This window comes from Salmo trutta, chromosome 20 (genome assembly GCF_901001165.1).
Source record: "Salmo trutta chromosome 20, fSalTru1.1, whole genome shotgun sequence".
Taxonomy (NCBI): domain Eukaryota; kingdom Metazoa; phylum Chordata; class Actinopteri; order Salmoniformes; family Salmonidae; genus Salmo; species Salmo trutta.
In genome coordinates this window covers 7,150,332-7,163,378 of record NC_042976.1, presented here as the reverse complement: position 1 = coordinate 7,163,378, position 13,047 = coordinate 7,150,332, and the positions used below count along the sequence as shown (strand labels likewise).

The window sequence follows — 13,047 nt, the reverse complement described above, 5'->3', positions numbered from 1 at the left end:
ACAATTGCACTTAAGAAGGTACCCATTAGAAAATGGATTTAAAGAACTCTGCTGACAGTGTGTAATGTTACATGTCAGTTCGAAACTCAAAAGAAAAACCCCAATAGAGGAAATAAAATCTTTCATAAGGCATTTGCAACATTCATTGGCAGGCTATGTCATTTAAACATGCAGATACATAAACATTGTAACCGATTAACTACTCAGGAAGTTTCATTGTTCAACTCTGATGAAACAAGTCTTAGTTATTTTCTACAAGGTCTCTCTCTCTCTCTCTCTCTCAAACAATGTATTCATCTAGAACATCACAGAGTACATGATCCTCCTCAAATATCCTGATGAACTAAGTATTATGTTGAAGTTAATAGTAAAGTCTTTGCATCAGTCCAATCCAAAAGAGGAGACAGGAATATTCTGCTGTTTACATGTAGTGAACTGGGCTGACAGTATGATACTGACGATAACAGTGATCACAAATGAGGGGTTGACTGCACAGAAAAGTAGAATTTCTAGACGATTTATGGGAAATGTCCCCCCCGCCTACATCGTAACAAGATTTCAGACACATTCAGAACACTTCTATTCCCCAACATTATTTAGTACATAATACAACGTGGGGAACAGTACTCAGTGGGGAAAGTGGTTGATTGGATTTGAAATGGTTTCCTTATCTGACTTGTATGGGGTTTCTTATCAATAATATTGTGTGCGAGGCGTTAATAAAATGTATTAAGGCACAGCGAGTGGAATTGACGCTGACAAACAAATCGATTTCTGAATACATGGCTACAATATGATACTGTAGTCATATCTATCTTTTTTCTGTCTAATCTGCGGTACTGGACGTTACACACAAAATAGTTAAGACTTTATAGTTGAATGTTTCCATTCTACATATTTCTAACGTAGAACCACTTTCCCTGTTTCAATTTCCGGCTTCACTAGACAAAACAATGAACAAAATCAATATAATCCAAATGTACAATGTATTGTTCCAGATTCTGTGGTAATCTAACACACTGAACCATTGTGTATGGACTGCTACATACAGTGACAAAGGGAAGGGGAACATCAAGTATACATTAAAGCTGTTTGGCAGTAATAATCTAAACCTTTTAAAATTGTATTGGTGCATGGTTAAGGACAACATCATAGCAGTACATTTTAGGAACTGGACACTTGTTTGAAGGATAATCAAATATCATAATAGCCTTTTCTCTGTGTGGTAAACTACATAATGAAAACACCATAACTAGAATGAGTTTATATTTTTCTAGAATTAAAAAAAAAACACTTGTCTTTGGCTTTAACATCAACATTCTGCCACGTTAAAGGATTTGCAAAAGCAAAAAAGTTCTGAACGTTGTAAAATAACTTTGGCCCTTGGCCTCTTTACATAACATGGATTAATATGTACATGGGAATCAGTTAAGTATTTTCAAAGAACTGACAAGTAGGTATCCCTAGTGTTTCCCAATACACTAGTTGTATATGTGGGGGTAGTCAGTCTGGTGTAGTTGTATAAATGGGGGTATCCAGTCAGTCAGTCTGGTGTAGTTGTATAAATTGGGGTAGCTAGTCAGTCTGGTATAGTTCTATAAATTGGGGTAGCTAGTCAGTCTGGTATAGTTCTATAAATTGGGGTAGCTAGTCAGTCTGGTATAGTTCTATAAATTGGGGTAGCTAGTCAGTCTGGTATAGTTCTATAAATTGGGGTAGCTAGTCAGTCTGGTATAGTTCTATAAATTGGGGTAGCTAGTCAGTCTGGTATAGTTCTATAAATTGGGGTAGCTAGTCAGTCTGGTATAGTTCTATAAATTGGGGTAGCTAGTCAGTCTGGTATAGTTCTATAAATTGGGGTAGCTAGTCAGTCTGGTATAGTTCTATAAATTGGGGTAGCTAGTCAGTCTGGTATAGTTCTATAAATTGGGGTAGCTAGTCAGTCTGGTATAGTTCTATAAATTGGGGTAGCTAGTCAGTCTGGTATAGTTCTATAAATTGGGGTAGCTAGTCAGTCTGGTATAGTTCTATAAATTGGGGTAGCTAGTCAGTCTGGTATAGTTGTATAAATTGGAGTAGCTAATCAGTCTGGTATAGTTGTGACACTCTAATGGTCATGTGGTTCCCAGTAGAGGACACGTTGACCTCTATACTGCTACAGGACAGCAGGACTACTCCACTTTCACTACGCTTGTCATTTCACTGAGGGGCTTAGTGGGAAAATAACGTGAGACCAGACTCACGTGAAAAGGAAACACACTAACGAGCCCACCAGCTCCCCCATTATACATAGAGACCGAATCAAAGATGAGTCGGTTTAACCATGTATCCAGACAAGTGACCCGGTTTTAAATAGATTCTTTAGAAGGGATGGGCACACGGCCAAACGTTCTGAGTAGGTATGTCTTCATATCACCATATCAGATGTCCTGGGTGTTGGCATGTCGATATAGTTCTACTGCAGGCAGGGATTCTCACTATAACACTCAGACAACAACACAGATCAATTGTATTACAGGAAATTAAAGAACATTAAAATGATATTTATACTTTTTTTTTCTTTCTTCATCTATCAAAAATAGTTTGCGTGTGAGCTGAATAACAGAAAGCAGTATTGTCTATACATGTAAAAGTTAATTACAAGGAAGTATTGTCTGTAGCTTAAACAGTTGTGATGAGTGACGAGGGTGGTGTGCTGCATGAAGGCTCGAAAAGGAAGTCGCTTCCCAGTGCTTATGTATCAGCTGTTGGGCCAGTCTCCCTCAACTAGCCAAACTGGAACTAAACGGCTCAACTCAAGGGGTTTTGTCTTTGGGAGTTGCTGAGAAAACGTCTCGGCATACAGCAATGTCCTTCACCAATACCAGTGATTAAAACAAATTAAAGACATGTTCCGGAACTTTGGCGACTAATAAGTCTTTTTTTAAACCTCTCGCTTTGGGCTGGATGTGTCAATAGCCACGTTTATACCTGTTAATAACATGCGCCCTTTGTCCTGCTCTTGTCCTCATTCTGATTGTGCCACATTTTTAGACAGGTGTAGATGAATAAAAGACGCATTGTGAACTGAGTTTGATCAGATCTTACAATTGTATACTGGCAAGATCAGGACCAGATCAGGACGAAGGACGCATGTAAGTGGCAGGTATAAACGGGGCTAATGTATTGTTCATACATGCATAATCTATGAGCAGAATTACGGTTTTACCTCAATTAGACACAAAATCCCTAGTTTGAAAGTGACTGTTTTTCTGGAAGCTGAGCTGCACCATTTTCCCTACAATTCCCCCCTGTGGTCCAGCCCCCTAGAAATTCGAGTTCAACCAATGAGCTTCAACCATTTGAGTGACAGCTAACAAGAGGCACATCATGCACACACAGCAGAGAGAGAGACAGAGCAATGATGTGGTGCACAAATCTGCACACCCATTGGGGAGAACAAGTATTTGATAACCTGCAAAATCGGCAGTGTTTCCTACTTACAAAGCATGTAGAAGTCTGTCATTTTTATCATAGGTACACTTCAACTGTGAGAGACGGAATCTAAAACAAAAATCCAGAAAATCACATTTTATGATTTTTAAGTAATTCATTTGCATTTTATTGCATGACATAAGTATTTGATACATCAGAAAAGCAGAACTTAATATTTGGTACAGAAACCTTTGTTTGCAATTACAGAGATCATACGTTTCCTGTAGTTCTTGACCAGGTTTGCACACACAGCAGCAACAATTTTGGCCCACTCCACCATACAGACCTTCTCCAGATCCTTCAGGTTTCGGGGCTGTCGCTGGGCAATACGGACTTTCAGCTCCCTCCAAAGATTTTCTATTGGGTTCAGGTCTGGAGACTGGCTAGGCCACTCCAGGACCTTGAGATGCTTCTTACGGAGCCACTCCTTAGTTGCCCTGGCTGTGTGTTTCGGGTCGTTGTCATGCTGGAAGACCCAGCCACGACCCATCTTCAATGCTCTTACTGAGGGAAGGAGGTTGTTGGCCAAGATCTCGCGATACATGGCCCCATCCATCCTCCCCTCAATACGGTGCAATCGTCCTGTCCCCTTTGCAGAAAAGCATCCCCAAATAATGATGTTTCCACCTCCATGCTTCATGGTTGGGATGGTATTCTTGGGGTTGTACTCATCCTTCTTCTTCCTCCAAACACGGTGAGTGGAGTTTAGACCAAAAAGCTCAATTTTTGTCTCATCAGACCACATGACCTTCTCCCATTCCTCCTCTGGATCATCCAGATGGTCATTGGCAAACTTCAGACGGGCCTGGACATGCGCTGGCTTGAGCAGGGGGACCTGGTGTGCGCTGCAGGATTTTAATCCATGACGGCGTAGTGTGTTACTAATGGTTTTCTTTGAGACTGTGGTCCCAGCTCTCTTCAGGTCATTGACCAGGTCCTGCCGTGTAGTTCTGGGCTGATCCCTCACCTTCCTCATGATCATTGATGCCCCACGAGGTGAGATCTTGCATGGAGACCAGACCGAGGGTGATTGACCGTCATCTTGAACTTCTTCCATTTTCTAATAATTGCGCCAACAGTTGTTGCCTTCTCACCAAGCTGCTTGCCTATTGTCCTGTAGCCCATCCCAGCCTTGTGCAGGTCTACAATTTTATCCCTGATGTCCTTACACAGCTCTCTGGTCTTGGCCATTGTGGAGAGGTTGGAATCTGTTTGATTGAGTGTGTGGACAGGTGTCTTTTATACAGGTAACGAGTTCAAACAGGTGCAGTTAATACAGGTAATGAGTGGAGAACAGGAGGGCTTCTTAAAGAAAAACTAACAGGTCTGTGAGATCCGGAATTCTTACTGGTTGGTAGGTGATCAAATACTTATGTCATGCAATAAAATGCAAATTAATTACTTAAAAATCATACAATGTGATTTTCTGGATTTTTGTTTTAGATTCCGTCTCTCGCAGTTGAAGTGTACCTATGATAAAAATTACAGACCTCTACATGCTTTGTAAGTAGGAAAACCTGCAATATCGGCAGTATATCAAATACTTGTTCTCCCCACTGTATGTGATGTAGTACGCAATTTTCGGGGACCACTTTTTTGGCTCGTGAGTGCTACTTTCAGAACTACTAGCTAAAACTATAGAAAAGTATCGGAGAATCTCTTTAACTTTCACAAACAATGTGTGACCCAATAGAGAATACAGCTATGATAGACTGAACTAATGCAAATGGCTAATTAAAAAAGAAAGAGCAATCTTCCAATATTGTATATTAGTTAAATCTTCACTCAATTCTATGACGTTGAAGATATTTTACAAAAACTTCAGACTTCTTTATCTTCTTTTTGTTTTTAAAACAAATAATGTTAGTCTATATAGGATATGCCAATGAAAGCTGCACTCTAAACATGCATGACACATACCTTAGTAGGTAGTCAAAGGCCTAATCCAAACACTAGTCTAAATCAAACCGCTATCAGAACAAACACTAGTCTAAATCAAACCGCTTTCAGAACAAACACTAGTCTAAATCAAACCGCTTTCAGAACAAACACTAGTCTAAATCAAACCGCTATCAGAACAAACACTAGTCTAAATCAAACCGCTATCAGAACAAACACTAGTCTAAATCAAACCGCTATCAGAACAAACACTAGTCTAAATCAAGCCGCTTTCAGAACAAACACTAGTCTAAATCAAACCGCTTTCAGAACAAACACTAGTCTAAATCAAACCGCTTTCAGAACTCAAGTGGGTTTCACTAAAAGCTTTAAAATGTGTGGTGTGGATAGATGACTTTAAGGCAAGGACAAACACAAAACGACTTAGGATAGATCTACGTGGTAAGATTGTTGCCCTGACAACCCAGCCTCCGCACCAAGCTCAATGAGGGGGATCCAAGAGGATGCTTGGATGGGTGACTGGCCGGCTGAATAGGGCGACGGTAAGTCATCAACTCATCTCAGCTCTTGTATCCTTCCACACTGTCATTTTGTCAATGAGATATTCATTTGAAAACCTCATTGTGCATAGTTAAAAGCCTTTGTCAGCGATGATGACATGGTGTGCATAGCGACCCATATGCTACCATAGATTAGGGTTTTCCATGTTGATGAAGCCGGGGGATTTGCGAAGCTCCCAGTAGGTGTTGTTAGTGACCCAGCGCTCCCTTTGATTGGCATCAACCACTTTCCTGGGACGAAAGAGACGGGCAATCAATGGTAGGGAGTTAAATGTCATGAATGGAATGGATAATCATTAGTGACACAACTCAGCCACACAAGTAACAGTCAGAGGTATTTCTATCTACCTTGGGGAGACCTACCCAACCTACCCTGTTTCCCCCACTAAGCTGGCCTGGGGAGACCTTCCAAACCTACCCCGTTTCCCCCACTAAGCTGGCCTGGGGAGACTTTCCCAACCTACCCTGTTTCCCCCACTAAGTTGGCCTGGGGGAGACTTTCCCAACCTACCCCCCGTTTCCCCCACTAAGCTGGCCTGGGGAGACTTTCCCAACCTACCCCGTTTCCCCCACTAAGCTGGCCTGGGGAGACTTTCCCAACCTACCCCGTTTCCCCCACTAAGCTGGCCTGGGGAGACTTTCCCAACCTACCCCCCGTTTCCCCCACTAAGCTGGCCTGGGGAGACCTTCCCAACCTACCCCCCGTTTCCCCCACTAAGCTGGCCTGGGGGAGACCTTCCCAACCTACCCCGTTTCCCCCACTAAGCTGGCCTGGTGGAGACCTTCCCAACCTACCCCCCGTTTCCCCCACTAAGCTGGCCTGGGGGAGACCTTCCCAACCTACCCCGTTTCCCCCACTAAGCTGGCCTGGTGGAGACCTTCCCAACCTACCCCCCGTTTCTCCCACTAAGCTGGCCTGGGGGAGACTTTCCCAACCTACCCCGTTTCCCCCACTAAGCTGGCCTGGGGAGACCTTCCCAACCTACCCCCCGTTTCCCCCACTAAGCTGGCCTGGGGGAGACCTTCCCAACCTACCCCCCGTTTCTCCCACTAAGCTGGCCTGGGGGAGACTTTCCCAACCTACCCCGTTTCCCCCACTAAGCTGGCCTGGTGGAGACCTTCCCAACCTACCCCCCGTTTCTCCCACTAAGCTGGCCTGGGGGAGACTTTCCCAACCTACCCCGTTTCCCCCACTAAGCTGGCCTGGGGAGACCTTCCCAACCTACCCCCCGTTTCCCCCACTAAGCTGGCCTGGGGGAGACTTTCCCAATCTACCCCCCGTTTCTCCCACTAAGCTGGCCTGGGGGAGATCTTCCCAACCTACCCCCCGTTTCCCCCACTAAGCTGGCCTGGGGGAGACCTTCCCAACCTACCCCCCGTTTCCCCCACTAAGCTGGCCTGGGGGAGACTTTCCCAACCTACCCCGTTTCCCCCACTAAGCTGGCCTGGGGAGACTTTCCCAACCTACCCCGTTTCCCCCACTAAGCTGGCCTGGGGGAGATCTTCCCAACCTACCCCCCGTTTCCCCCACTAAGCTGGCCTGGGGGAGACTTTCCCAACCTACCCCCCGTTTCCCCCACTAAGCTGGCCTGGGGAGACCTTCCCAACCTACCCCCCGTTTCTCCCACTAAGCTGGCCTGGGGGAGATCTTCCCAACCTACCCCCCGTTTCCCCCACTAAGCTGGCCTGGGGGAGACTTTCCCAACCTACCCCGTTTCCCCCACTAAGCTGGCCTGGGGAGACCTTCCCAACCTACCCCCCGTTTCCCCCACTAAGCTGGCCTGGGGAGACCTTCCCAACCTACCCCCCGTTTCCCCCACTAAGCTGGCCTGGGGGAGATCTTCCCAACCTACCCCCCGTTTCCCCCACTAAGCTGGCCTGGGGAGACCTACCCAACCTACTCCCCGTTTCCCCCACTAAGCTGGCCTGGGGAGACCTACCCAACCTACTCCCCGTTTCCCCCACTAAGCTGGCCTGGGGAGATCTTCCCAACCTACCCCCCGTTTCCCCCACTAAACTGGCCTGGTGGAGACTTTCCCAACCTACCCCGTTTCCCCCACTAAACTGGCCTGGTGGAGACTTTACCAACCTACCCCGTTTCCCCCACTAAGCAGGCCTGGTGGAGACTTTACCAACCTACCCCCCGTTTCCCCCACTAAGCTGGCCTGGTGGAGACTTTACCAACCTACCCCCCGTTTCCCCCACTAAGCTGGCCTGGTGGAGACTTTACCAACCTACCCCGTTTCCCCCACTAAGCTGGCCTGGGGAATACAGTATGTCCTTGTAAATGACCATCTAGCCTCTTTACTCACTTGAAGAAGCGTGGTTCGTGCTTAATGTCGTTCTCGTCTTGCCACTTCCTCCTGGTGCGCTGCATGTCCTCAATACGCTGCTTTTCTGAGGCTGCCATTTCCACATTCCCCTCCTCCAGGTGTCTAATGTAGAGAAACAACATCCCTATGAGTCAAATATACTGTCAAATGTTACTCATCAGGGAAATACACATAAAGCTTGTAAACATATTTAACCATACAAATAATACCTCATCCTCTTATTTCAGATGTAAAACTAGCTTTTAGTCCTTTTTAGAGCTTCACTAATCAACCCATTCTGTAAATCTATATCAGACCACAACAACAGCTGCATTGTGCTGGTTGGCATTTATTGTCATGAATCTTGTTCTGGAGGCAATTCCGCAGAGTGGTCACTAGCTGGCACAGCCACAAAGTCATACAATCTGATTTTAAACCTAACATTAACTACACCGCTAACCCTAATGCCTAACCCTTGCTTTAAATTTAGACCAAAATGCATATTTTTGTTTTCATACATTTTTACAATATAGTAAATTTTGATTTGGCAGCTGGTTCAACTAGCCTCCAGGGCAAGGTTCATGACAATAAAGGTGTGCTAGTTCAGTGGTTCATCCTGCCAGATCTGTATGATAATGGTACCGCTCCACCTTCTCTCAACAGGTGGCAGCAGTAGGTAGCACACAGTGCATTTCTCATACCGTTTTCTAGGCACAGTAGCTGAAAGTGTGATGGCGTAACGGTGGTATGTCTCTACCTTTGATCGGGTCTGAAGCGGGCATCTGTGGGTGGTAGCAGGTCTTGCATCTCAGGGCAAAGCTCATTGAGCTCAATGGCAAACCTGGTAAAGCCATAATACAGCTCATAGTCTGTGGGCATGGACCCTGAGGAAGGAACACATGACATCACACAGATCAAGAATCAGTTCAAAGTTATTTTTATTTTATTTAAATGCAGACAATTACATTGATGGAAGCAACAATAAAGCTGATCCACCCCCTAAAGAAAGAAAAAATAAAATATTTAGTTCAAAGTCTTTTTTCATTGGTGTGGATTATTGACACCAGTGTCAACACTTTCTTTGATCCCGTATTATAATCTCATGTAGTAGTATTTTATGGTTTAATCTAATGCTGTTGTCTGCTTAACGAGAGCGGATATCCAATTCAAAGCGTCCTGCATAGCAACAGTATGATTGACGTAGTTACTTTCGTCAACATTAACTATGATGAAAAGTACTCGTCAACTACCTATTTTTCCTGACTAAAACTATGACGAGACACCCTGGGGAAAAAAACGATAACTATTACAAATTACTTTTCATTTTAGTCGCCGAAAATGTGACGAGACGAGAATTCCACGTGAGACTAATGGACATTTAATTTGACATGAAGCTCCTTTTCATCTGTTTTGTCTTAATGCATATATGCTTGCAAAATATTTCATGCAATCCTCAGAGTTGCATGGTCTGATTGAGCTGCTCTGCCCGGCCTTGTCCACTTGTCCATCTTTTGAACTGATGTGAAGCCAGGACACCTCCTTTTTTTAACCTTTATTTATACAGGTTTTTCTCATTGAGATAACATCTATTTTTCAAGAGAGACCTGGCCTAACCTCAACTAGAAACAATAATCTTTCTTACTTTCATGTAGGCTATTTTTGCTTTGATTAGGGACAGATCGAAATTTACTGGGGAATGGGGGGGGGCTGGTCCAACTCAAGGTGTCGTAAAGAAAATGCACCCCCCTCCCCAACGGAAAAAATATTTTTACACGACCCTCCCCATAGCCAGTCAAATACATGGAACACCCTCCCCCCTCATTGAATTAACTCAAAATAGTGTTTATGAACACAAATAACAATAACTGTAGCGACCTTGTGTTTATAAATGTGGATATCGACATTGCCACTTCAGCATGCTTTTGTGGCACGATGCCACACAGTGCTATGGGCCAGAAGGTTGAGGATTCTCCGTCCACCACAGACGAGCTCACTCTCCCTGCCTGTTCCATTACACTACGATCAGAGTCGGCTGCAGACAATGATCAGCTAGGAGGGAATCACATTTTCATTATTTTGATGCCATATTTATAATTCTATAAAATATATGCAACACATTTATCACCAACAGGTTTCTGAGCCAATGCACCACACAACCAATAAACAATACCGACTTTGGACACTCCAATATCACGGTTTGTGTTTTCAACACCACAATAAATAGACTATGTCAATCTCGACAAACAGAAAATGTATTCTGCATGCCATTAAAATGTTTGTTGTTTTGTAATAGATGTCTCTTTCCATTCATCAAATGTCCACTGCATAGTTTGGATTGATTGATTAAACAATTTTATTTGTCAGCAAAAAACAATACATATACACTACTGTTCAAAAGTTTGGGGTCACTTAGAAATGTACTTGTTTTTGAAAGAAAATTTAATTTTTTGTCCATTAAAATAACATCAAATTGATCGGAAATACAGTGTAGACATTGTTAATATGTTGTAAATGACTATCGTAACTGGAAACGGCTGATTTTTTATGGAATATCTACATTGGTGAACAGATGCCCATTACCAGCAACCATCACTCCTGTGTTCCAATGGCACGTTGTGTTAGCTAATCCAACCTTATCATTTTAAAAGGCTAATTGATCATTAGAAAACCCTTTTGCAATTATGTTAGCACAGCTGAAAACTGTTGTTCTGATTAAAGAAGCAATAAAACTGGCCTTCTTTAGACTAGTTGAGTATCTGGAGCATCAGTTTTTGTGGGTTCGATTACAGGCTCAAAATGGCCAGAAACAAAGACCTTTCTTCTGAAACTCGTCAGTCTATTCTTGTTCTGAGAAGTGAAGGCTATTCCATGCGAGAAATTGCCAAGAAAATTAAGATCTCGTACAACGCTGTGTACTACTCCCTTCACAGAACAGCGCAAACTGGCTCAAACCAGAATAGAAAGAGGAGTGGGAGGCCCCGGTGCACAACTGAGTAAGAGGACAAGTACATGAGAGTGCCTAGTTTGAGATATAGACGCCTCACAAGTCCTCATCAAGTTGCTGATGCTTTTTTCCTATGGGAAAAAAACGAATGCTATTTGTTGAATATAAGGAGTACAGTAATAGATTTTGGAAAGCTGAAATTCTCCCCTTTTCAAGGAAAGCACTTTTATTTACCCTCCTTGACAGTTATGATGGGGAGAAAAATCAGCTGTAAATGGTTTAACCTGTAGCCAAGGCTTTATAGCCTATATGGTTAATTATGGCTGGCATTGGTTACAATCTGCCACAATATCAATATTGCCAGCTAAGGTATACGAGGGGATAGTAGGCCTAGTTGGACAAGGCTATCTGAATGTGTACATGATGGAAGTTAGAGGTAGCCTAAATATTCATTATTTAATATTTTTTTAAATGCACCGACTATTATGTGACTAAAATGTCTGTGACTAAAACTACACTAAAATAGTTTTAGTAGACTGATAATAACTAAAACTAACGAAGGATAAAATTACTAAAATGTGACTAAGACTAAAAGGTATTTTAAGATAAAATCTAAAATAGCTGCCAAAATTCACACCTGGCCTCCAGATGCATCTGGCAGAGGGCGGGACTCCACAGTAAAGGCCCTCATGCCATTTTCCGAACAGCCGATGCACTACCTTCCCCTCTTGGTCCATCACAAACCCTTGAACCTCATTCACATTAGAACTCCAGTAATTTCCCTACAAGCAAAATGAGACAACAGTAATATTGTGATCATAAGATAAATAACATTCATCATCCACTGGCAAGGAAACAATATTGACAATAATTAAATGTCCAAATTGTAGTCAGCCAAGATAAGTGATACATGATTCACAGGGATTGTTATTTCTCAGCACATAATTTTACCGGACATATCCACAGCTGAGTTCACCGATGTCTTACCTTGACGAAGGTAAGTTTGCAGATACAGGCACTGCTTTTGGTGTTCCTAATGGTGATCTCTCCGTAGTGTTCGATCCACCTTCTGCCGCTTAGGATGTTGTGCACGCAGGTGGTAACTTTGTTCCATTCATAGTGGTCACCAAAGCTGAACGACATAACAGCAGCAGTCAGGATATCTACAGTAATCACATAATAGCTCTGAAGTGTGACTGTGTCTTTAAGATGCTAACGTGGCCACATTATCACACAGAGCGTTAGAAGTCTCACAAGCTAAATAGCAGGGCCTGTGGAATCTCATTTTTCTGAGGCAGAGACACTTGCGATGTACTATAATCTATGTGCTTATTCAGCAGCCTTCACACATCCCTTCCTGCTCTTCTGTCTGAGTGATTCATTTCCCACAGCTCCCCCATCCCCAAACCCTGCCAAGGGCACTTTAATAGGGCGTACAGTAGCTCTGTAAAGCTTCCAGGGACCCAGAGTGGAATGATGGCTGTGGCAGGGGTAGGCTAGCAGGGACCTGAAGGCTTCAAGAAGGTAAGGCCACTTTTATGGATGTACCTCCTATAGTAAGTGACAGTGGGGATATGTCTTGAGGATGTCAGACTCTGTGTGTGTGTGTGTGTGTGTGTGGATTACCTTGGAAGGATAACATTAACGGTGCCAATCGGGAGGATTTCCATTGATTTCCCCCAGAATTTGTTTTTCCATCTGACATCTGAGAAGAAAATCGGCAGAATTACATTTACATTTAAGTCATTTAGCAGACGCTCTTATCCAGAGCGACTTACAAATTGGTGCATTCACCTTATGATATCCAGTGGAACAAACACTTTACAATAGTGCATCTAAATCTTTGGGGGGGGGGGGG

General features: G+C 43.5%; 1 protein-coding gene across 4 annotated transcripts in view; it reads right to left on the bottom strand.

The window, feature by feature from the left end:
• Positions 1–5,310: 5,310 nt before the first annotated feature.
• Positions 5,311–13,047, bottom strand: part of LOC115155487 (oxysterol-binding protein-related protein 6-like) — a 93,880-nt gene continuing 86,143 nt past the window's right edge. For all 4 annotated transcript variants that reach the window (XM_029702123.1, XM_029702127.1, XM_029702126.1 and 1 more), the window contains 6 exons: positions 12,816–12,894; positions 12,177–12,321; positions 11,827–11,971; positions 9,003–9,129; positions 8,246–8,368; positions 5,311–6,164 (listed from right to left, as the gene is read on the bottom strand). In XM_029702123.1, coding sequence (XP_029557983.1) covers positions 6,056–6,164; positions 8,246–8,368; positions 9,003–9,129; positions 11,827–11,971; positions 12,177–12,321; positions 12,816–12,894 — 728 coding nt within the window. In that variant the 3' untranslated portion in view covers positions 5,311–6,055. The remainder of the gene's footprint in view (positions 6,165–8,245; positions 8,369–9,002; positions 9,130–11,826; positions 11,972–12,176; positions 12,322–12,815; positions 12,895–13,047) is intronic.